The sequence below is a fragment of the Rhineura floridana genome, chromosome 10 (assembly GCF_030035675.1).
Source record: "Rhineura floridana isolate rRhiFlo1 chromosome 10, rRhiFlo1.hap2, whole genome shotgun sequence".
Lineage (NCBI taxonomy): Eukaryota > Metazoa > Chordata > Lepidosauria > Squamata > Rhineuridae > Rhineura > Rhineura floridana.
In genome coordinates this window covers 21,343,862-21,370,428 of record NC_084489.1, presented here as the reverse complement: position 1 = coordinate 21,370,428, position 26,567 = coordinate 21,343,862, and the positions used below count along the sequence as shown (strand labels likewise).

Here is a 26,567-nt window from a genome sequence, read left to right as displayed (position 1 = left end):
CTTAAGAGACAGGATTGTTATATATTATAGACTTATAACTGATCTGATCTTTGACAAATGGGAAGTCAATATTTTACTCTTTATTTTTTATTTTTATTTTTATTTTTATTTTTATTTTTTTTTGTTTAACTATTTTTGATTTTGTTTTTTGTCTTTGAATGTTTTATGATTTCGTCTTGTATGTTTTATGAAAATTTGAATAAAAATTATTGAAAAAAAAAAAAAAAAGACATGATTCACTAGAAAAGACAATACTGCTGGGAGTAGAAAAAGAGGAAGGCTAAAGGAGAGATGGATTGATTCCATAAAGGAAGCCACAGACCTAAACTTACAAGATCTGAACAGGGCATGACAGATGCTCTTGGAGGTCACCAATTCATAGGGTCACCATAAGTCGTAATTGACTTGCAGGCACATAATGCACACACACAACTCTTTGTAAAATTGTCCACAGTATCTTTGAAAGGGGAAAGGATGGGGAGGAAACAACTTGGCCATGCCCCATAACCACCCTGTCCAGTGGGTACCAGCTGCCACTGAACAATGGCACAGCATTGTGGTGGTGTTTCTATCATTCAATGCTGCTTTGAGTGGTTCTGTTGATACATAAGTTTGCACATAGAGCCAAGTCAGGCTTTATAGTTTAACCAAAACCCTTGGAGTAAACCAAGTATTAAGGAATCTGAAGGTTTAGCAGTCTCATTAAGGAAGCTAGAGTTGGAGGCAAATTGTCTATAACAGCAGCTATCATAATGGAAAAACTGTTTGCAATGATCTCTCAAAAGTTGAGCACACACCTCAGAACTGATGCAGAACTAGTTTATTGGCACAATAAGTTTGGGTTGTGCTGTGATAATGGAACTCATTGACTTCTGCAGTAAACATTTTAAAATTAACATTAAATTAACATCCGCTTCAATTTGTCTCAAAAATTAGGAATTAGAAGTACACAAATATTCCACAGTCCATATCAAATTTATTAAACTCACACTTAATTGTAGAAGTTATGAATTAAGGCGTAAGAGTACAAAGACAAAAACAGGTGTTAAATTATGCTTCTGAGATAGCATAGAATATCCTATTATTGAAAGTAATGTCTGATTATTTGGGAGTCTGCTTAGTGGCTGGTGGAACAGATCCTAAAGCTGTACCCATACAAAATCCAGACTCGTGTTGTTCCAAGTGCTCCAAATGAATGGGGTTATGAAAGGGCAGCATGCTACATGAACCCTCTTACTTTGTGCCTATATTTATTTCTCAGCAATGCCAGCGGTGTAGCAGTAAGCTCTAAAGTACAGGCACTCTTCATGCCAGCCCCCATAGCCACACCTCTTCTAAGACTACACAACAAAAACTAAATTTTTACCAATGTAGACCTTATGGCTTTAATACCAAGCCAGCATTTTCCCCATCCCTCTGCCACTTTACTTAATATCCAGCCTGATGAAGAATCACTGTGGACTTTTGCTCACTATATTTTGCCATCTTAGTTGGTCACAATAAAGGAAATTTAGATTTTTTCAAAATAAAAGTGTCACTTTGCATGCTGATGTTACCTATCTTTTCCTCTGCTTATTTGTTCCTTTCTCTCTCTCAGAAAAGCTTATTTATTTGACATGCAGAGGATTGGCAAATACCAGCACAGAAGATTGTTATCATTCCTGCTGTGCAATAACCTGGCGATATTTTGATCCTTCTCCACTACACAAGTGGACAATGCTGGTGGCTGAACTCTGGGAACAGGTAGAAGGGCTGAGTTTCTAAAACAAATGATGAGAACAGGCCAGTCTCTCCCATCCACATACTTGTTTTCTGTAATTGTGTTTTTTTCAGAGCTTGGTAGGTGGGGTAAGGGTCCAACAGGAGGAAGAGAAGGGTAACTTCTTACAGTGTAAAATCAGAATATGATTGTGTCAGTCACCACACTCACTAAAAAGTCAGAACATGCTGACAGTCTATTCCCATGCCAGAGGAGGCACAATGGATTCTTGGTGCAAGAAACTCCAAGACGGGCTGGTGACATGGACAGCGTGCTTCCATGACGGGAATATGGAAACAATGAAAACAACAGAACATACAGGCTAGATCTGTGTTTCATCATGTACTCCTGTCACTACAGGGGGTATGATCAATAGGGAACTCTGTCATTATTTTACTTATGAAAGACTGCTCCCAAATGACTGAGAAGAGTACATACGATACCCCCATTTTCTCCTAGCAAAAAGGCACATAAGGAGCCACAAATTGCTCTGGCAAATACTGTGTGTGTTTTGTCCAAAACAAAACAAAAATCATGCACACAATGCACAAGACAAGAAAAAGCCTCTTCCTTCATCCTCTTGCTGCTAAGTGCCAGCTGATGGAAATAAGCACCTGAAAAACAACTGGAAAACCATTCCTTTGGCAGGCTTCTGGGAACTTTGGCAGCGCTGACTAGTAGTGGTGCCGGTATGCAGTTGCAGGAGTTGTGCCTTTCTCTATATGTTTTAGATGGCAGGAATGACAAAGCAAATGGTCATCCAGTGGGTAACAGCGATGCCCATCTTCATCATTGAGTTCCATACCACAGTCCTGCAAAAGAGAAAAGGGACAGGACTGCTATTTAGGGTACATGTCACCTCTCTGATGTCCCACAATTGTACATATAAAATGAGGCTCAATGCATATTATGACAATTGCTACATGAACGTATTTGTCATCACACAGGATACTGTCACATGATAAGAAGGTGTTCCAGACCCAGGGAAGACGTAATCCTTATTCAAGTGGCTTAGCTATTTCTAAGCGTATTTTCTTCCATCTACTGTGTCCATTGTGAATGTAGGTGGGGGGGGGGAGAGAGACCCAAACATTTCCCATTACTAGGAAATAATTACAATAAATATTGCCTTCATGAGAAAAATGAAAGCTAGCTCATCCAATAACCACCAAAACTGCAGGTAGTGCCTTGGCAAATATCCTTGATGTCAAGGGTAATACTTGGCATAGGTTTAGGTTAGATAGTATTTTGGTGATTCGTAACACCGTAGCTGCAGCTAAGGCAAACCTATTTAAAGGCCTGCCAAAGTGGCTATCAGGGACAATCCCTTATCTATGACACTGCCAGAGCAATTTTAATGTATGGTTTGACTTGAGCTAGTCAAGCTAGAACCAATAGCGCCTCTAGGAAACACCAAGCTGCTATCACCTACATTAACCCTATGTGAAGCCAAACTTCATTGTGGAAGTATCCTATTCATATGAGAAGAACTGCCTCCTTATTTACTGCTGTCACTTCCGAATAACTGGAAATGGATGACAAACTGCTGCATTTGTGGTCTTAAATGATACTCCAGCTTGGGGTAGCCAACATGGTGCATCCAGATGTTGTCAGACTGCAACTCCCATCAGTCCCAGCTAGCATGGGATGGTCAGGGATGATGGGAGCTGTAGTCCAACAATATCTGGAGGTCACTACATTGGCTACCCCCACAGCTAGAGAAAGCATTAACACATTCTCATGATGATAATAATCCACATACATAGAACTTAACACAGAATGAGAAGGTAGGTCCTTGCTCCAAGGGGCTACAATCTAGAGAGTAAAACAAGGAGAATAAAGCGGATACAGGACTTAAGAGAGGAAGAATAGGCAATAGGATTGGTTACAGTAGGGCACCGAGACTAGGGGGTTGTGCCCAAAGGCTTTAAAATATGCAAAACAAACTGGATAGGGCCACAAAAGTTTGGAATCAAACTTTTTTGAGGCCAAGTTATCCTCTGAATCAACACTTCTATCAATATGACAGATTTATGACAACTTGCCACTTCTGCCCATTGCAGTGAGTGCTGAAGAAACAGGCAGCAGATTAGTTGATCTTAGAGATGCTGAACAAATGGGACATTTTATTATTTTATTTTTAAAATCCAAATGGATCCCAGTACAATAAAAATATCAACAACACTAAAACACAATGAAAGCAAAACACTGCTGTTTTGTGCTACTGTTTTGTTATTTTGACATAAGTACAAATAATAAATAAAAACATCATAAACCAATACAAACTTAGAAAAACACAGATAAAAACCTAAAAACAAAGGAAAATGGAAAAATTGGTACACACTGAGACTGGCATGAGATTTTAGGTACCATGAGACCAAGGAACATTTCATTTTAAACAACAAACTAAGGCTGCAATCTTAACCCAACTTACCTGGGAGTAAGTCCTATTGAATTCAATGGGTCTTCCTTGAGTGTAGAGATGATTAGGATCACAGCCTAAATTGCAAGTTCCACCTCTTTCAAGGCTGGCCTTTTGACCATAGCCCCCCTCCCCCAAAATACTGCTCAACAAGCTGCTCCCAGAACACAGTGGACTTGGAAATGGTCTCCGATATAGAAAGAGAATATACAACCAAAAAAGGACAACCCCTGCCTGCTCGTGTGTGACCCAAAGCACTTGCATACATCTTAAAGTGCTCTTTGGATCTTAGCATCTTACTGGCCAGCAAAAACAACACTCCGTGCATTTTAGAAAGCCTCTGCCTACATCTCAGTGCTAGATATCCTCAAGGAGTTAAGAAACAATGGTTTTAAGCTATAGATATTACACATTTGCTAGGTACAGTTGGCTTAATTTTGTAACAATATTTTATATTATGTCTATAAAGAACAGCTGGCCTACCTCACAGCGGTAACACTCCACATGGTAATCCTTGTCCATTGACACAACACGAATCGTCTCATCAGATCCCTGGATTAAAGCACAAGGGGAAAGTTTTTACTAGCAGAGATGGACTGAAGTGGACTAATATGGAATTGCTCTTGGTCGCATGAAACTTTCCTATAGCAAAGTGAAGGATGAACCAGCATATTTACACTGCTGCTAGAAAAAACAAATACTATTTTAAAATAAATAAATCCTACAGGCAGGAGTTGTGCAAACCTCACAGCCTCCCTATGTGAGACAAACCAAATGGCTACATGCTAAAAAGAATTTCTGACCACATCAACTTATGCTAAGGTAAAATTTAATAGAAGAAACCCCTTAGCATTTAAACATTCTTCAATGCTATTACTTGAAATGTTCCCATATTTTAGGGCAGCAAACAGCAAAAAAGAAAAGTGGGAAGATCAACACATTCCAAGTTCTGTGCAAAGGAAACTCATGTTGTTATGTGCCTTCAAGTTGATTACGACTCATGGTGATGCTATGAATGAGCAACCTCCAAGAGCATCAGTCATGAACCACCCTGTTCAGATCTTGTAAGTTCAGGTCTTGTGGCTTCCTTTATAGAATCAATCCATCTTTTGTTTGGTCTTCTTCTTCTACTCCCTTCTGTATTTCCCAGCATTATTTTCTTTTCTAGTGAATCGTGTCTTCTCATGATGGGTCCAAAGTATGATAACCTCGGTTTCATCATTTTAACTTCTAGTGATAGTTCTCGTTTAATTTGTTCTAACATCCAATTATTTGTCTTTTTCGCAGTCCATGGTATGCGCAAAGCTCTCCTCCAACACCACATTTCAAATCAGTTGGTTTTTCTTTTATCCAGTTTTTTTCACTGTCCAACTTTCACATCCATACATAGAGATCGGGAATACCATGGTCTGAATGATCCTGACTTTAGTGTTCAGTGATACATCTTTGCATTTGAGGACCTTTTCTAGTCCTCTCATAGTGCCCTCCCCAGTCCTACCCCTCTTCCAATTTCTTGACTATTGTCTCCATTTTGGTTAATGACTGTGCCAAAGAATTGATAATCCTTGACAAGTTCAGTGTCCTTGTTGTCAACTTTAAAGTTACATAAATCTTCTGTTGTCATTACTTTAGTCTTCTTGACGTTCAACTGTACTCCTGCTTTTGTGCTTTCCTCTTTAACTTTCATCAGCATTTGTTTCAAATCATTACTGGTTTCTCCTAGTAGTATGGTATCGTCTGCATATCTTAAATTATTGATATTTATTCCTGCAGTTTTCACACCTCCTTCATCTTGGTCCAATCCTGCTTTCCATATGATATGTTCTACATATAGATTAAACAAATAGGGTGATAAAATACACCCCTGTCTCACACCCTTTCTGATGGGGAACCAATTGGTTTTTCCATATTTTGTCCTTATAGTAGCCTATTGTCCAGAGTATAGGTTACACATCAGGACAATCAGATGCTGTGGCACCCCCATTTCTTTTAAAGCATTCCATAGTTTTTCATGATGTACACAATCAAAGGCTTTGCTGTAATCTATAACGCACAGGGTGATTTTCTTCTGAAATTCCTTGGTCCATTCCATTATCCAACCTATGTTTGCAATATGATCTCTGGTGCCTCTTCCCTTTCTAAATCCAGCTTGGACGTCTGGCATTTCTCGCTCCATATACGGTAAGAACCTTTGTTGTAGAATCTTCAGCATAGGCAATAATTCGATAATGCCTTCCCTGAGATCCCCTTTCTTTGGAATTGGGATGTATATTGAACGCTTCCAGTCTGTGGGCCATTGTTTAGTTTTGCATATTTGTTGACAAATGTTTGTCAAAATTTGGACAGATTCAGTCTCAGTAGCTTGTAGCAACTCTATTGGTATGCCATCTGTTCCTGGTAATTTGTATCTTCCAGGTATTTTAAGAGCAGCTTTCACCTCACATTCTAAAATTTCTGGTTCTTCATCATATGGTTCCTCCGTGAATGAATGTCATCCTGGCATCTCTTTGATAGAGTTCTTCAGTGTATTGCTTCCATCTTCCTTTTATTTCATCTTGGTCAGTCAGTATGTTCCTCTGTTGATTATTCAACATCCCTACTCTTGGTTTAAATTTCCCTTTAATTTCTCTTATCTTTTAGAATAGGGCTCCTGTTCTACCCTTTTTGTTGTCCTATTTCTATGCAATAACTATTGTAATAGTTCTCTTTGTCCGTATGTACTAGTCGCTGTATTTTTGCATTTAGGGTTCTAACCATGTTTCCATCTCCTTTTGCTTTTCTTCTCTCGGATTACACCCCAAATCTCCATGCTGTTCCTTCTCTGATTTTTTTTGCCAGTCCTTGTAAAGAAAGTTCTTCCTCGAAACCAGAATAAATTGTGCACTGCAATCAAATATATGTACAAAGTTTTGCTTCGCATAAACTGTTATTACAAGGACTGGCAAAAAAATCAGCGAAGGAACAGCATGGAGATTTGGGGTGTAATCCAAGTAGTATTAGGTGCACCTAAGTCCCACTGAAATCAACATGACTTTTAGCACGATCCTAAGCATGTGTAATCAAAAGCAAGTCTCACTGGATTCAATGTGCTTTACCCTCTAGTGTTCCCCTAACATTTTAGAACTGCAACCATGCTCTGCAATTCCACTGATTGCAATGGGAGTTAAGCAACTTCTGCTGCATTGTACCCTTGAGCCCTAAACCAACTAAATTCCACTGAAACCTAGGAAACAGTTAACAATAACTAATCAAGTTCCTTTCCAGAGCAGTAGCAGCCGTGTTAAGTCTGTTGTAGCAAAGCCAACACAGAGTCTTGAGGCTAACAGACTTATAGCGTTATTGAGATGGATCAGATGCATCTACAAAACCTTATGCCTCAATAAATCTGTTAGTCTTTCAAGTACCACAAGAGTCCTGGTCAAATCTATTACTTTCTTTAGCAGCTGTTCCTGCTTATCTTTAGCAGGACAGAGGCCTTGTAGGTCTTTAGAGTGCTGGTATTCCACTTACAGGGAAATATTTATTTATTTAAAAGCATTTCTAAACCACTGAATTTTTTTTAAAAAAAACTTCTAAGTGGTGTACACTGTATACAATATAAAAGCAACAGCCAACCTAAAACCAATAAAACAGCACAAAAGCAAAAAAAACCAAAAACACAGATTGCAGGGATTCAATTCATAAAACAGGGTCCAATCTTATGGGTCAAGAAAAGTGTGGGGAATAAGAGACACGTCTTCACAAGATTTCTGAAGCAACTGATGGTTGCTGCTTCACGTATGGCAGAGGGAAGGGCATTCCACAGTACAGGGGCAACAGCAGAAAATGCCTATTTTCAGGCCTCCACCCTATGATATTCTGTAGGGCGTGTGCCACAAGTATTTCCCCCAGATGGTCTAAGTGATCTTACAGATCTATACAGGGGCAGGTGTTCTTTACCACAGGGTTTAGAAGCAGACTACTGTAAATAACTGAAGGCTGTAGCATTATTGACAAATGGGAGACACACAAAATAAAAATCACTCACCTCACTTGGCAGAATAGGAAGACCACATGCTGCACATTTCGGTGCTAAGACCCTTAATAAAAAATAAAAAGGCAAGTTATAAATGTGATAGGGAATCCAAGTTTAAACCATTTTAATGGACATGACTTCTCTAAGAAATGTAATTTTTTGAGGACATGAAGAAAGCTGTTATAAATATCGGGTCCACACATGCAGTAAAATGAAACAGTGGTAGACTGGGTCGTGAAGGGTCACATTTTTTAATGTTCCCCTACATTTAAAAAAAAAAATCATATTAGTGAAATATCAGTAGGGAACAGCTAGACCATGACCTCTCTCTTTGCTTTTCTAGTTTTTATTTGTAGGATACAACAATGGCACAATCCAATCTGCAGTCTAAGACGGTACAGTCCAATCTTACCACACCTCAGTATTTTACCACCTCATTCTGTTGTGTATGTAAATTAGGCAGACAAGCCTAATAGTTCTTTTGAAAGGAAACCAGCATAGATAGGTTTTGGTTTGAAGACACACACCCCCCGGCACAGAGACCCTCCAGACATCGTTGGATGACACCTCCCATCATCCCTGACCACTGGCAACATTGGCTGGGCTGATAAATTGGAATCCAACAAACTGGTCCGCAGAGGGTTCACCACTTTTGGATACAGCCCTCTGCTATATATGGTTGCTCCCCCCACAACCTCCCCGTTGGCCCAACAACTACTACTACTACTATTGGCTCTGTCATCATAATGACAGTATTTAATTATTATTGCTTTAGAGTTTAAACTTTATACATGGCTTCAAGTATTGTAGCAACACAGAACTGCAGCTTAAATATGCTAAAAAATAAAACAAAGTGTCTGGGGCCAGCGCAGCAAGAACAGTTTGCACATCAGGATTCTCCCACACCACACTAAGGCCCTACTTCATGTTTCTCCAGTTCTAGTGAAACTGGGAGTATGGAAAGGCGCTGGTATAGAGATGCTCCTAGAGCAGGAGTGGGCAGAAGGTAGACTGGAATCTACTGGGAAATCTCTGGAGTGATTCGCAAAGGTTTTCCGACTTCAAACCCCAACAACGAAACTACTTTTCCCACTTAAATCAGGTTGCTGAAATGAAGAAAACTAACCAGGTGCAGCCTCTTGTGTGAAATGACGATGAGCAGTTCTAGTTCTGTAAACAAATTCCTAGGCTTATATTATAACATGCTTAGAGGCACACTGCTCTTTAATTCTAATTTTTAACTGTGTATCTTTTTGCACCTGGCTCTGGTTGCTAGCTCTTGGGATTCTAGTAAAAAGCAAAGTAGATCTGACAAGCCCGAAATCTGTCCATCTAAAGCCACAAGAAGAGGAAAATATAGGTAGCAAGCATTTTTAGTCCTTCATACACCCTCCTTATCAGCAAGCATCACTAGCACCGTGTGCATATATACACATTTACTTGGACACAAGTCACACTGATTTCAACAGCCCTTACATATAAGCCTGTTTAGATTGCAACTTTTGGAAATTTATCCATAAATTAGTTTTCTCCCTTACTTGTGGTAATCTCGGACACAGTAGATTTTGTTCTCACTGTCTACCGTGAATGGCACTCCATCCAGACATTCATTACAGATCACACAACGGAAGCAGCCGGGGTGGTACGACTTTCCCAGAGCTTGCAAAATCTGCAATAAGAGTCAGAAAAATACTTATGAATGAGCATTCCATTTTTAAAAATACAGAAGCAATTGGAAAGGACTTCATGGACTATATCATAATTGCAACAATATAAAGAAGTTTGTGAATTGTTCCTTTAGTGGTGAGCCGCTTCACAAAACCATGCAGTGACGACAGAAGTCCTAGAACCAACTTGAGTAATTTTGTTAGGAAATGACTGTTAAAGAGCAAATTACGATCATCATAATTCTGATAGAATGTGATGCACCTGAAACAGTCTGGAAAGACAGGTGTAGGCAGTGAGAGTGAATTTAACCAGGACAGAGAAAAAAAGACTGCAAGGTCCAAGTAACAATAGAGTGATGAGACAACAAAATAGCTTATTTTCAGATAAGCATTACAAGCCTTTCTTTTTATTGCCTCAAGGGCTGATCTCCATTACAGGCCATAGCTGGGAGTCACATCATATTAGGCTGGGAGCTGCACGTGGCACCTGGGTTGTAGGTTGCCCACCACTGATCTAACAAACAATGCATCCTTTTTTTTGTTTCAGAATAATTTTTCTTGAATATAAATTCATGCAGATTTAATTGGTTAAGTGATTAAAATGTGTATGATTCACTGACTAAAATTTCTTTAATCAGAGGACAGCCCAAGTTTGTATTCTCAAAGCCATCCCCATCCTTTGAGCTCTATGCAGAGACTATGGAAGAAGAATTAAGAATCATGCGCAGTCACAAGAGATGGCAAGAAACAAAATCAGCAGTCTCCTAAATAATCCTGTTTTACAGATCCAAATACTGGATATGAGCATCTGATTACCTTTAAAAAACACAAAAACGATCACAAAAAATAAACGTCTGTAAAAGCACACCATTGTATACAGTTAATTTTCCTCCAATCACTTACATGAAGTTTTGACATTTATTTTGCTGCTGTATCCCATCCACATCTTACTTCACAAAAAAATGAATTGTGGTATCTGTACACATTTTATTTTTTCATTTGGGGCACTGACCTAAAATTGTGGAGATTTCTCTCTCCATGTGTTTTTCACACAGTAACGTCACTTACCATGTCCATGATCAAATGGCCACATATGAAACACCTGTCAGCTGACTGCTGGAAGCCTGAATACTGAAGTTGGAAAAGAAAGTTTCTTTAACGTTTAGCAAGGCAAAGTAAAAGCATAAGCAGCATTTTTCTACTTTTTTAACTAAAATAAGACCAGCTGACAGGATGCATGGCCAATATAATGCCACAGGGCACATGAACCCCAAAACAGCGTTTATTGCTTCCTTTAAAAGCTCCCTTCGTTCCTTTATTATTATTTCTTAAATCTTCCAAGCGCTACTGTAATGAAATGGCAAAGGGAGTGAACTGTCTCCAATTCAAATATCATTTTAGCAACATATACATTAGGCAAGCCACTGTCTTCCAGCCTCAGGCCCCCATTAACTCACTGGGTTGGTTAAAATATTACTGAAATCTGTATGAACGCTGAGCTGGTTTGCAAATAATATGCAAATTAAGACTTTGGGTAGCTGGAGTCTCACTGGCACTTCGCTTTGCAGCATGCCCAGCCAACCTGTAAGCAAAGCTTCTAGATAGATGGATATAGATATATGGGGACGGGAGGAGATAGTGTCAAGAGATCTGGGGCTCAGTGAAACAGACTCAAAAGATCTGGCCCCTTTGGGCCACCACCCCTGCCATTAACAGTGTTCCTTTTCCTTCCAAATGCAGAAACGATTGTTAACAGGCTCAGAACAAGCCAGGCTATTAAGCTACCTTTAAAGCATGGTAAGATCCTGGGCTTGTTCCAAAGCCATTAACAGTGATTTCTCAGTTCAGACAAAACAGGAATCTATAGTTAATGAAATACTTCCTGGCTTGCCTTCTCACTCAAACAGAGGAGGATCATAGCAGCTGTGCACACAGCCATAAGGCTCATTCATATCTCAGCATATTAAGCCAAGATATGATTGTCTGAACACTGCCATTCATAAATCCCAGTCTTTATTAATAAAGAATCATGAGCAAATGGCACACTAGATGCACAAATTATTTATTTGCTTCCTAGTTAATATGGACACATGTGGACCATGTGAACAATAATCTAGAATTCATACTTAAATCTTGCATATATGAATCTGTAAGGGCAAGTAAGAAACATGAAAACCACAAAACTGCAATAATGAAAAAATAATCAGTACTCATTGTCTAAGATGAGAGGATCTCAAACGACACAAAGATGCTTTATTAGAGACAGCAGATAAGGAGGAATGTTAGTTCCCCCCTTCTCTCTCTCTCTCTCTCTCTCTCTCACACACACACACACACACACACACACAAAATCAAGTGAGCAACATGCAGAGATGCCAGCCCCTGAAGAATGCTCAACCTGACCCATTGCCAGCGGATGCTCTTTACTACTATCCTTCTCTTGATCGTTCTCTTATGCTCAACACCATTTGGAATTTTCTCCATGAACAGCAGCATAGAAGAGGCTATAGCGCACTCACCAGGAAGTCTTCTTCACAAAACACCTTCCCATTAACAAAATAAAAGGCTTTTCCTCTCAGCTTTCGACCTGCAGAGGAAAAGGGAAAAAAGATCAAAGGCCAATGAATAAAACATTTGAATGCTACTTATGGAAACCAGAAATAAAGATTCCATTTTGATGTAACTAAACACTGTAAAAGAAGCCACAATACTACCCTGTGCTTTTGCATACAAAATTCCTTAGTGGAGAACTGTAGCATAAAGAACATTGGTTGTCCTTTAAAGCATTTATTTATTTATTTATTTTATTTTATTTATTTATTAAATTTATTAGTCGCCCATCTGGCTGGTTGTCCAGCCACTCTGGGCGACGTACAAGATAAAAAACAATACATTAAAACGTTAAAATTTAAAACCATAACAGTAAAAACCTAACCCATTAGGTTTATAGCACAACTCCAGGAGTGAGGACCTGTGTTGTTATTATACCATGCACATCTAGACACACAGAAATATTTGCTCTACGATAGACCTGAGGCTGGTTTTTAATCCCAACATGCAACCCATATTTAATATTCTTTAACCTACACATCTGTCCATCTTATTCTTCCTTCCCTCTGTCCCCAACTTTCTCCTTCTCTTTCAAAAACTTAAAACCTCATCAAAACAAAAAAGAAAATTGTAGTGGTGCTACTATTGCAATCTCTTTTAGGCCAGGGCACAGCCAAATGTGTCACATTAATTCACCAATTAAAGGCAATTCTGTAAAGTATACACAATTGACCAGAGCAGAAGATATGTTTGCCTTTATGAAGCTCATTTCATTAACACCAGATGGCGCCTCTAGACAAGATAGGAAAATTGTGTTCAGCAGTAGTGAAATAAAATGATGCCTGGCTGGGAGTCCAGAGCCTGTGAGTTCAAATCCCCACTCGTGTCTTCTGGGTGTAAAGGGCCAGCTAAAGATCACCCCCCAGTCAGTGGCTCAGGGGTTACATGCCCTGCCACCTGTGCAGCCAGGGGCAAACTGCATAGTCCCAAGGAGCCCAGTTGCCCCCCAGCTGGCAGTTGCGGACAAGGAAGGGGCTGGCTTGTGCAACTGTGGCAAGCTAAGCAGGCTCTAGCCAGCTGGGGAGGACTAGCCTCTGAGGGAGGCAATGGTAAACCCCATCTGAATACCACTTACCATGAAAACCCTATTCATAGGGTAGCCATAAGTCAGGATTGACTTGAAGACAGTCCATTTCCAAGTATCTGAGATATTATACATTAATAATGGAATGCAATATTACATATTACCAAGGCAAGACCTGAATCTTATAGGTTGTATCTAGTGTTGATCAGCTGATGAAAAGGCTTCCATCAGAACAAGGAAGCTATTTTCAGGCCCCTAAAACCCTTTAAATCTGCTCTGAAGAGCTCCTCCAACCTTCTGGAACACATTTAGAAGGGATGGGGGCTGCTGGAGAAGGCAGAAGGGAAAAAAATGCTTCCCTCTGCACTTCACTCCCAGAAGCCTTACCATCAGCTGATCAACAGTGTTAGATACAACCCTATGTTCTTAAAAGTGGAAAGACTCAAGGGCCACAGGGACTCCAAAATTTATTAATGTATTTTATTTACAACATTTACATACTGCTGTATTTTAAAAACCCTCAAAGCAGTTTACAGAAGGAATTAAAACAATAAAATTATTGGTAAAGATAGGTATTTAAAAATGTTTAAAATAATAAAACCAACAATGAGTTAAAAACAGATAAAAAACATAATAGTAGCTACATGCCTGGGCAGGCTTGCCTAAACAAAAATATTTTTAGCAGGTGCTGAAAAGAGTACAATGAAGGCATCTGCGTAATGTCAATAGGCAGGGAGTTCTAAGCATAGGTGCTGCCACACTAAAGGATCAATTTCTTACAAGAGCAGAACAAGTACTATGTGGCACTCATAACATGGAAAGGACACCTTGAACTTGGCCTGGTAGCAAATCGGCAACCAGTGCAGATTTCAGAGCAGAGGTATTATGTACTGATAGGGTCTCACTCATGTCAGCAATCGTGCCTCAGGATTCTGCACTAACTGCAGCCCCCAGGTCAGGTTGTGCTGCATGGGGATTTCTGTAACCTTGGCTGACTGGCTGCCAGGATTTTTAAGTTTTGGTTTTTTGTTAGGAATCCTGACTGGTTGTGGGATGCTGAATTTTCTGCCTTACTCACAGGAATCTTGTGGTTGGTATGGTATTGCATTTAGAAAATCATCACTGTCTTTTTCTTTTTGTGTTTACATTTCATTTACCTTTAACCTCACTCCCTTACATTCATAGAAGCAACAACAGTGGTTCCATGCGCTGAGCTCAACCCCCTTAAACCCACTGATGATGCACCTTGTTGTTTGCATGACGGTTTGTTTCTTGCCCAATAGTGGTAAAAGAGAATTCACATACTGGCAAGTGTGGCTGCAATTGCTGTTGTTCCAATCTATTGCCGTTGTTCCAATCTATTGCCTGTGAAGGTATGTTTTATCTCTCTCAGCTATTGACAATAAGGAAATGCAAGACTACAGATGTATTGTTTGGGGAAGCAATTGTTTATCTTTTTATGGAGAAGTTACAAGATGCCCCTGATACTTTTAGGTCTAGATCTAAATGCCTAATCTTCAAGTTACAAAAGAAAATCTATCTCAGGAACCCAAGTTGGTTGATCCCAATTTAATGGTTAAAAAGTCCAAATAGTTATCAAAACAAGCAGCTGTCCAAACATTTTTCCATCTGCAGTAAATGCTTTTCACAAGGATAGTCAAAGCAAGGGAAAGAAAGACAAAATGCAGCCACCTGAAATGCCCCTGCAGTAGGTGATGCACTTCAGATAATGTTTTTCTGGATGATGAAGATCCTGACTACTATAAAGGACACATCTTGGATAGCTGCCACTATCATTCCATGACAGACATAAGTCATTTAACAGGAATTCTGCAGTGTGGCTATTTTTAAACTTGGTTGCAATGCTGGGGTTATGACAGAATGATACAGTTTACACTGTTTATTATGTTCTATTAGAACTTGCTTAAAAGAGTATCAAATCCTTGGGGAAAGGTATCTACAGCTTTATCAAGGTGTTAAACCCAAGAGACTGTCCAGTGCTTCCCTCTATTGTCTACAGAAATGTCTGAATGCAAAAATTAAAATGGAGATAACGAGAGCAAACATGGCTGCCAGATTATCAACTTTAAAAAGTGACAGTGCAATCCCAGGCAGTGCAATCCCAGGCAGGCCTGCTCGTAAATATGTCTCACGAAATTGAATAGGGCTTACTCCCAAATAAGTGGATATAGAATTTTACCCTAAAGCAATGTTATGTGACTGTGAAATATGTGTTACACAATTTGGTGGAACTGTGCACCTATTATTCCTATGGAACTGTGATATTCTGAAATATAAGGCACTTTTTAAAATAAGGAATATATGGCAACCCTCAGAGGCAGAGATTGTGCTATATTGCATCAGTCCACCTCGGTGCCTCTTTGAAGATACTCACTTAGGAATAAACTTAATTCATGGGCTGCTCCAGAGATGGCTAATTACTACTACAGAGAGGATGGTCTTGACCTTTTGGTTCCCAGGAATACTTCAAGTCCACTGTCTGCCATATTCATCCATTTCATTACTAGCCAAAGTTCATGCAAATATAACCACTTTGGGCATTTCTACTGTCCTTTTTACTGGCCATAATTACAGGATATATTTTCCCTTTCAGTTTGTAATTAAATCTTTGGTGCCTGCCCTCTGTGATCCATTTAAACAACAGGGAACTTTTAGAATGCTGCTCTTTCCCTCATACTTAAGACTTACAATCGCCTATTTTTATCTCCCAGAAGCCACTCTTTATCCAGTGGACAGCAGTGCCCATATAATCAAAATGAATTTGGACTTTTGACCTCTGCAATATAAAATGATGAGTCTCCCTGCTTGTAGTTTACCAGCAAAAACCTAACTACACTGAATTCAGTAGTACTCCTATTCATTTACTTGGAAGAATATCTTTTATTTTTATGTAATTTGGTCTAAACATGATCTTGAGCCCATGTGACGCCCTTCCCTGGCTCTCCCTGTCAGGTTCCTACCTGCTCGTGGCTATTGCCTGTCACTAGGCACCACCAGGGACTCCACCAGTCCGGACTGTCCTTTTTTATGGTTTCTCTCTCCGCTCTAGCACAGACCTCACCAGATCCCCCTGCTAGGCAGCACCACCAGTCACGTCCTATAACCAGTATTCCCAGAGACTCCGCCTGAGTCTCTCTCAATCAGGTTACCTCTGTGACTGCGTGCTTAAGCTGTCCCAATCCCTTTGATCTACATAGAATGCATATAATTCTGGGTTGCTCTGGATACTTGTGGTGTTATATTCTTCCCTTCACCGCTGCCACCAATTGTTACAGTTTCCCTTCAGCCTTGGTAAGTACCTTGCCCTCCCCTCTGGTCTGTATATTCCCCAGCCAAGGATCAGGCCTCCGGTAAACCAAAATAGTGTTTATTAAATATTAGAAATAACAAGATTACTTTATAAAGGCACATAAGCATATGGTTTCATCTATTCCTGTGATACTTGTCTTAGTATTAATCCGAACTCTACACTCTCCCCACATCCACCAACTCTCCACACAATCTCCTCTCAAAAACCCCACCAAACACCTCTCAAACAACCCACTAACGTCCACCCAGATTCAACTGTCATTCTTCCTTTTATACGCTCAGCCATTCTAACACTCAGCCAATCATCCAGCATTCTACTGCTCATTTACTCCCCCCTCCTCTTTCATTCCACTTACCACATATCTTCTATACAAACAGCACTTACCATATATACATTAATACAGGAACATCACAGCCCACATCACGCAAATGTCAGCCTCCTTGTGGTCTGCATCAAACCCTTGCAGTTTTGACTGCTTCCTATTATTGTATTGGTTTCTCTATGCTTATTATCTTAGTTTTAAAAGACACCAGGGCAAGAAGCCCAAGCCAACAAGATGACAGCCTATGTTTCTTTGGAGTTAGATCTCCAAACATGTTAGCATAACTCAGCAGGTACTTAGTACACTTTCAAAAATTGGGTATGTGTACGTGTGATTTAGGAAGAGAAAGGTTTAAAGCTCATGGAAACTGTGAAAGTAATGTTTTAAATATTAATTCTACTGGTAATCATCCTGGAAAGTCATCCTGGGAAGTGTAGTTTGTAAAGGGTGCTGAGAGGAGACTCCTATGTCCCTGACAGACCTCCAGTGGCCAGACTGGTTTAACAGTCAGCCACTCTGATTGCAGCTCTGTGAGGGGAATGGGGCGTCTCCTAGCAACTCTCAACACCCTTCACTAATTACACTTCCCAGGATTCTTTGAGAGAAGCCATGACTGTCTAAAGTGAAATAAAGGCCTGGTGTGGATGTGGCTAGAGACAGCTTTGGTTTAGATTTCGGTGGGAGGCTACATGTGCCTGCTGTAGAATAAAAAGGTGGGGGAAACCCTGAAAAAGAATGATACTGTTCACAGTGTTCTCCTTTTGGAAAGGAAAGGGGCTTCCCTTCTGCCCAGATCCCACCCATCCAATCTCCTCTCCCCCCCCTGCCCTCCTCCTCCCCTCCCTGCCCCTCCCCAGGTCAGTTTCACCTATCCTAAGCCTCATTGTATAGGCATAAATCCCACTGAACTTAAAAAGCATGCGAATGATCAAATCTACCCTCCCGTCCTCCTCCCTCCTATCCCCTCCCCCCTTCCCTTCCCCTCCCCCTTCCCCTTCCAATCCCCTCCTTCCTGCCCTCTGCCCTCCCCCTCCACCATGGTCAGTTTTACCTATCCTAGGACTATGATCTCAAAGACCAGGGTTTGAATCCCCACATAGCCATGAAGCTCACTAGGTGACCTTGGGCCAGTCACTGCCTCTCAGCCTCAGAGGAAGGCAATGGTAAACCACCTCTGAATACCGCTTACCATGAAAACCCTATTCATAGGGTTGCCATAAGTCGTAACCGACTTGAAGGCAGTCCATTTCATTTTCAAGCATGATTGCACGGGAGTAAATCCCACTGAACTCAATAAGCATTCAAATGATCAAACCTGCCCTTCCCTCCTCCTCCTCCCTCCCATCACCTCCCTTTTGCCTCTTCCCTCCCCCTTCCAATCCCCTCCTTCCCCCTTCCCTTCCAATCCTCTCCTTCCCCCTCCGCCTCCTTCTGATTCCCTCTTCCCCCTTCCTCTTTCCATCTACTCTACTCTCCCCTCACCCTCCTCCTCCCCCATGGTCAGTTTTACCTATCCTAGCCATGATTGCATGGGAGTAAATCCCATTGAACTCAATGAGTATGCAAATGATCAGACCTACCTTTCCCTCTCCTCTCCCTTCCTCCTCCCTTCTTCCTCCCCTCCCCTCCCCTCTTCCTTCTTCTTCCTCCCCTGCCCACTCCAGGCCTCCCCCCCAGTCAGTTTTACCTATCCTAAGCATCAGGCCTGTCCTTAGCATGTGCGGGGTCCAGGGCAAAAGCAGTTGGGGGGCCCCCACATTCTTTCTCTCTTTCAAACCTCCCGCCCAGAATAAGCTGGCAAGAGCTGCCTGTAAATGTGCTGCACAGCTGATAAGCAGGCGGCAGGCAGCACAAGGAAGCCACTCAGGCAGGGGATTCAAACCTCCCACCTAAAATTAGCTAGCTAAGCACTGCATGCACACCTGCTTCACAGCTGATGAGCGGAGAGGGGAAAAACCGCTCAGGCATGCAGCCGAAGAGCGGGAGATTCCCCAAGAGCGGGAAGCGGCTGGTGAGACTGCACGGCTGAAGAGAAAAAACCCTGCCGCAGCCCAGCTTCTCATCGCCAAGAGCGGGCGCCCCCAAAGCGCGGGGCCCGAGGCAACTGCCCCACTTCCTGGTGCCTAGTGGAGGCTCTGCTAAGCATATTTGCATGGGAGTAAATCCCACTGAACTCAATAAACATGCAAATTATCAAACCTCCCCTCCTCCTTCCCCTCTTGCCTGCTTCCATCCCCATCCTCTCTTCCCCATCCCCTGTGGTCAGTTTCACCTATCCTAAGCATGATTGCAGGGGAGTTAATCCCACTGAACTCAATAAGCATGCAAATGATCAATCTATTCTCAGCAACTTGCACAGGATCCCATTTCTTACCTTCCAGATTAAAAAGCAGAGAAATTCACTAATAGGCAAAAGACCTTGCAGTTTAAGAATGTACCTATAACTAACAGATATTTCTATCAAACTTTAAAAAGCAGGGAAATTGGGCAGCTATAGTGAATGCCCCAGGGGAGCAGGAGACCTGACCTCCTCTCTGACATACTGTACTGCCCTATAAATGTAACAAAATGCAAACACAATTTGGGTTGGTCTTTCACAGTCCAATCACTTCCTGTGTAGCTTGGAAGAATTGGGAATATGTGCCTCTGAGCATATGGTGAGTGGTGGCAAGACATGTGCTGTGCTGATCTTGTTTTAGCAAGGAGGAAGCAACTATATTAAAACGGTTGATATAGTTCAGATAGTCACTTTAAATATGTTTGATTTACTTTGCAATTTTAGTGAAGTTTCCTATAGGAAATCATTTTCTTTTGCTTCTGTTTCTGTGAATATGTGAAGTACAGCAACACTTTGCAACACTAAAAAAAGCTCCAAAAACTATTGTGGAATAATGGCACTGACTGTTCTGCAGAAGTTTCCAATGGACATAAGGAGTGTCTCAGTTTGCACAGTGGGAGGTGAAATATATTCTAGCAAAATTCTAGCAAAACCTCTATGTTTTTAATTGACCATGACCACCTTTCCTTAAGTGGAGTAGTTTAAGCATAGCAGGCTGAAAACATGCATCTTGCAACAGCTAGAGTCATTGCTTAAGTAGCAACATGTTGTAATCAGTCTGATTTTACATCAAACTGCAGTTTCAGATTCACCTTTTAATTCGCCCAAAATAGAAATAGAGCACAACCTTCAGTTTGAAACACAAAAGGCTGTCCTCACCATCATGTGATATTGACCAATAAAAAGGTTTTGAGATTAATAAAAATACATTTGACACAGATTTCTAGGATGAATAATGAGATAAATATCTAGGTTAGATTCTCTCTGTAGAAACAGTAGTAACACGGAAAAGCAGCAAAGAAAGAACACCAACAAACATATAAAAATGCAATTCTCCATCTTTGGAGATGGCAGGTGTTGCCACCGCTCACCATATGCTCAGAGGCACATGTTACCAAATTCTTCCAAGCTATACAGGAAGTGGATTGGACTGTGAAAGACCAACCTAAATTGTGTTTGCATTTTGACAAATTTGTAGGGCAGTACAATATCTCAGAGAGGAGGTCAGGTCTCTTGTTCCCCTGGTGCATTCACTACAGCTGCCCAATTTCTCTGCTTTTTAAAGTTTGATAGAAATATCTGTTGGCTATAGTACATTCTTAAACCGCAAGGGTTTTTCTGCCTATTACTGAATATAAGTTCCTTATTTCAGAACATTACTGCTACCATTCAGCTCTACAAAACACATAATGCAGCATTATTTGGCATTGTAATCCTGACAAAGGTACACCATAGAATCAGGAGCATATCCTTTTCCTCAAGCATCATTCTCACCACTATTTAATGTATTTATTAAATTTATATCCCGACCTTCCTCCCAGAAGGAGCCCAGGGCAGCAAACGAAAACAGTAAAAGAGCTCTAAAACATCTTAAAAACAAAAGACTTAAAAACAGTAAAAGAAAACATCTTTAAAAACTTTTTTTAAAAACACATTAAAAAACATCTTAAAAAGCAATTCCAACACAAACGCTGACTGGGACAAAGTCTCTACTTAAAAGATTTGTTGAAAGAGGAAGGTCTTTAGTAGGTGTTGTTAAGAAAGGAATGGCAAAAGAAAAAAATTCTACTATTTTTATTTGCTGACGTAATTCATCTTTTTCCAAGACAAGAAAAACTTCTGGCTCCAATTGGGGATTTTATTATTTACCTAACATCTGGAACATCCTTTCCCACTGTATCTCAAACTTCTTTTATTTTTTTAAGCTTTTTACCTCTCCTAATTTCTTTCAGTAATTTAAAATATTTCCTTTACACTTTTTTTTTCTTTGGCTCTCATCGTTCCCGTTATAATCCCATGATTCACACAGCTCGAAATATGAGAAACATATGATATAAAAATGCCAAGTCTATGCGGCTTTGTGGGTGGGAACACCACTGGGAAGGGTTTATGTTCCAAGAAGCCTAAAACAAATGTGTAGACAACAAGTATTCAGGGCTGGTTCCAGGTGTCTGAGGGCCCTTGGGCATAGGTAACCAGTGGGCCCCTTGTCCATCATCTCCTCCTCAAATCACACTCCTCCTCCCTCTTGGCCCCAGTCCTTTTAAGTAAAACAAATATTGACCAATATAGAAACCCTCTGTTGTCAAAGTAAAATACAAGGTTTTGATTATATCACTGATTGCCTTTTTTACTTTTTTGTGAACAAGATAATTTGTAGTTATAGGTTAATTAGTAATCCTATACTTCCTTACCTGGGAATAAGTCCCAATGAACTCAGTGGGGTTTACCACTGAGTAGGCACGCCATTTATTAGGATTATTTACTTCTCTCCAAAATCCAAATTGGGAAGCAAACCACAGATAACGCCCCTTCTCTGTAGCAAAGTCTTTACTGTTCCAAAATCACTTTGGGGAAGGACCATAGCTCAGTAGTAGAGCCCCTGCTTTGCATGCAGAAGGTCCCAGGTTCAGTCCCTGGCATCTCCAGGTAGGGCTGGGAATGCCCCAGTATGAAACCTTGGAGAGCTGCTGCAGGTCAGTGCTGACATTATTGAGCTAGGTCTGACTGGGTATAAGGCAGCTTCCTGTGCTCCTATGTCCTTGCTTTTTTTCTTTAAAGATTATTAATATTCTTAAAAATAAAATACAGATAATCTGCCTAGTTTCTCTAATTTGGGAATGTAGGACAGCTAGAGAGAAAACATGGAGATCAAAGGGGTAGAATGATGAGAGAGGGAAGGTTAGAATATATGCCAAAAAATTTAAAATGTCTATATAGGGCACAGAGCTGAATGTTTGATGGACTCTGCAGTGCAGGCAGAATTAACTGCGGGAAGCATCAGCCACCAACCCCAAAGTCCCCCCCCACGTCCTATTTTTCAGAATATTCCAGCAAAGAAGTACATGGGATGGGAAATGAGATAGGTGTTGCATTCTAACACTTTACACTACAAATTTAAGTATGTTTACTGAGAAGGAAGCCCCATAAAATCAGTGGGGCTTAAACTCAGATAAGCGTGTTTAGGATTGGTTAGAGAGCCAGGTGAGAGTGAGGCTATGGTAAGCAAAGTTGGAGGGGAGGAAATGCACGGCGGATGGTTAGAGGGGCCCTTGGAGTGGGAGGAAATAATAATAATAAATAATAAAATTTAATTTATGTGTCGCCTATCTGGCCGATGGCCACTCTAGGCGACATATATGTAAACAGTTAAAACACAATGTGATAAAATACATTAATACAATATATAAACAATACAGCAGCAACAACAATATTAGTGCAGGGTAAGAGGCATTTCAGTCATAAAAGTTAACCCTCCCCGGAAATCCCAAAGGCCTGTTGAAAGAGCCAGGTCTTTAAGGCTTTACGAAATACATTTAGGGAAGAGGCGTGCCGGAGATCTTGTGGGAGGGAGTTCCAAAGGGTGGGGGCCGCCACTGAGAATGCCCTCTCTCTAGTTCCCGCCAATCTAGCTGTTTTTGTCGGCGGGATTGAGAGAAGGCCCTGTGTGGCTGATCTTGTCGGGCGGCATAATTGGTGGCGTTGAAGGCGCTCCTTTAGATAAACTGGGCCGAGACCGTATAGGGATTTAAAGGTTAATACCAACACCTTGAATTGGGCCCGGAAGACAACTGGAAGCCAGTGTAGATCGAACAACACTGGTGTGATGTGATCCCGGCGGCGACTATTCATAAGTAGTCGAGCCGCCGCGTTTTGTATAAGTTGTAGTTTCCGGACCGTTTTATTTATTTATTTATTATTTATTTTTAAAACTTATATACCGCCCGACTAGCAATAGCTCTCTGGGCGGTGAACATAGACACAATAAAATACAGTATGGTACAAAAAACATCACAGTCTAAAATCAAATATCACAGTCTAAAACAGCAAAGGCTCAGAATCAAGTTTCAGACATTACAATACATTAACAAAAATTAAAATTAAAAATTAAAATTAAAATGCCTGGGAATAAAGGAAGGTTTTAACCTGGCGCCGAAAGGATGACAGTGTCGGCGCCAGGCGGACCTCCTCAGGGAGACTATTCCACAGTTCGGGGGCCACCACTGAGAAGGCCCTTGATCTTGTCCCCACCCTCCGGGCCTCCCTATGAGTCGGAACCCGGGGGCCTTCGTAGCAGACCGTAGTGTACGAGCCGGTTCATAGCGGGAGAGGCATTCCGACAGATATCGAGGTCCCGCGCCGTATAAGGCTTTATAGGTTAATACCAACACTTTGAATTTGGCCCGGAAGCATATTGGGAGCCAGTGCAAGCGGGCCAAGACAGGTCTTATATGTTCAGACCGCTTCGTTCTTGTTAGCAGTCTGGCCGCCGCATTTTGCACCAGCTGTAGCTTCCGAATCGTCTTCAGAGGTAGCCCTACGTAGAGCGCATTACAGTAATCCAAACGTGAGGTTACCAGAGCATGTACTACTGATGTAAGGTCCTCCCTACTCAGATAGGGACGTAGCTGGGCTACCAATCGAAGTTGGTAGAACGCATTCCGTGCCACCGCGGCTACATGAGCCTCGAGTGACAGGGAAGAGTCTAGAACGACTCCCAGACTACGAACCTGTTCCTTCTGGGGGAGTGTAACCCCATCCAGGACAGGATATGTATCCACCACCTGATTGGAAAATCCATCCACCAACAGCATCTCAGTCTTATCAGGATTGAGTCTCAGTTTGTTAGTTCTCATCCAATCCATTGTCGCGTCCAGGCAACGGTTTAGCACATCGACCGCCTCACCTGCAGAAGATGAAAAGGAGAAGTAGAGTTGCGTGTCATCAGCGTACTGGTGACAACGTACTCCAAAATTCCTGATGATCGCACCCAACGGCTTCATATAGATGTTGAAAAGCATGGGAAACAAAACCGAGCCCTGCGGGACCCCACATTGGAGTACCCACGGCGTCGAGCAGTGTTCCCCAAGCACTATCTTCTGGAGACGGCCCGCCAAGTAGGAGTGGAACCACTGCCACGCAGTGCCTTCAACTTCCAACTCCGCAAGCCTCTCCAGAAGGATACCATGGTCGATGGTATCAAAAGCCGCTGAGAGATCAAGTAGAATCAACAGAGTTACACTCCCTCTGTCTCTCTCCCGACATAGATCATCAAACAGGGCGACCAAGGCCGTCTCAGTGCCAAAACCGGGCCTGAAACCCGATTGAAATGGATCTAGATAATCGGTTTCATCCAATAGCGCCTGGAGCTGGTCAGCAACCACTCGTTCCAAGATCTTGCCCAAAAATGGAACATTTGCCACTGGTCTGTAGCTGCTGAAATTCTCTGGGTCCAAGGAAGACATTTTCAGGAGTGGTCTCACTGCTGCCTCCTTCAGACAGCCAGGGACCACTCCCTCTCGTAAAGAGGCATTTATCACTTCCCTGGCCCAGCCAACTGTTCCCTCCTTACCTGTTTTTATAAGCCAGGAGGGGCAAGGATCCAGTACCGAAGTGGTTGCACGTACCAGTCCAAGCACCTTGTCCACGTCCTCGAACTGAACCGACTGAAACTCATCCAACAAAACGTGATAAGACTGTGCTCCAGACACCTCACTAGGATTATCTGCTATAAAATGAGAGTCTAGGTCCCGACGAATGCATAAGATATTATGCTGGAAGTGCTCAGCGAATTCATTGCAGCGGGCCACCGAAGTATCTGCAGTGTCCTGAGGGCCAAGAAAAAGAAGCCCTCGGACAATTCTAAACAGCTCCGCTGGGCGGGAGAGAGATGCCTTAATAGTAGCGGTGAAATATAATTTTTTCGCCGCCCTCACCGCTCCTACATACTGCTTGGTGAAAGCACAAACCAGCGTATAATTGCATTCATCGGGAGTTCGTCTCCATCTCCGCTCAAGCCGCCTCCTGTCTTGCTTCATCGCCCTCAGCTCTGGAGTATACCAAGGAGCTGAATGAGCTCTGCAAAGGAGAGGGCGCGCAGGAGCGATCGTGTCAACAGCCCGGGCCATCTCCGTATTCCACAGATTAACCAGGGCTTCGACAGGAGCGCCGGTCTTATCAGCCTTCATATGAGGTGTAGTTGATACCAGGCTGCCCGGCTCACCGCCGAAATCTGAGCCTCCATGGACAGCCTGGAATCAAGCACAACCCCAAGGCTGCGGACCTGGTCCTTCAGGGGTAGACTCACCCCATTGAACTTCAGGTCAGCATCTCCCAACCTTCTCTTGTCCCCCACGAGTAGCACCTCGGTCTTATCGGGGTTCAGCTTCAGCTTGTTCCTTCCCATCCATCCACTCACGGATTCCAGGCACTTGGACAAGGTCTCCACAGCCGACTCTGGTGAAGATTTAAACGAGAGATAGAGCTGAGTGTCATCCGCATATTGGTGACACTGCAGCCCAAATCTCCTAATGATTGTCCCCAGCGGCTTCATATAAATGTTAAATAGCATGGGAGAGAGGATAGAGCCCTGTGGCACAACACAATTGAGAGGCCAAGGGTCTGAAACCTCCTCCCCCAATGCTACCTATTGGTACCTATCGGAGAGAAAGGAACGGAACCACTGTAATACAGTGCCTCCAATTCCCAATCCCTCCAGGCGCTGTAAAAGTATACTGTGGTCGACAGTATCAAAAGCCGCTGAGAGATCGAGGAGGACAAGAAAGGTGAATTCTCCCCTATCTAATGCCCTCCTCATATCATCTACCAGAGCGACCAAGGCTGTTTCAGTTCCGTGACCAGTCCTGAAACCCGATTGGTATGGATCCAAGTAATCCATTTCATCCAAGTGTGTCGACAACTGATTAGCCACCACTCGCTCAATGACCTTGCCCAAGAATGGTAGGTTCGAAATTGGGCGAAAGTTATTGAAAACTTGGGGATCCAAGGAGGGCTTCTTCAAGATGGGCTTTACAATTGCCTCCTTGAAGGCTGATGGCATCACACCCTCTTTCAAGGAT

At 41.9% G+C, this 26,567-nt stretch overlaps 1 protein-coding gene across 2 annotated transcripts in view; it reads right to left on the bottom strand.

The window, feature by feature from the left end:
* Positions 1–805: 805 nt before the first annotated feature.
* The window catches only part of LIMD1 (LIM domain containing 1), a 64,238-nt gene continuing 38,476 nt past the window's right edge, over positions 806–26,567 (bottom strand). For both annotated transcript variants that reach the window (XM_061586852.1, XM_061586850.1), the window contains exons 4-9: positions 12,383–12,450; positions 10,932–10,994; positions 9,735–9,865; positions 8,209–8,260; positions 4,665–4,733; positions 806–2,571 (exon numbers count right to left, since the gene is read on the bottom strand). In XM_061586852.1, the coding sequence (XP_061442836.1) occupies positions 2,434–2,571; positions 4,665–4,733; positions 8,209–8,260; positions 9,735–9,865; positions 10,932–10,994; positions 12,383–12,450 (521 nt within the window). In that variant the 3' untranslated portion in view covers positions 806–2,433. The remainder of the gene's footprint in view (positions 2,572–4,664; positions 4,734–8,208; positions 8,261–9,734; positions 9,866–10,931; positions 10,995–12,382; positions 12,451–26,567) is intronic.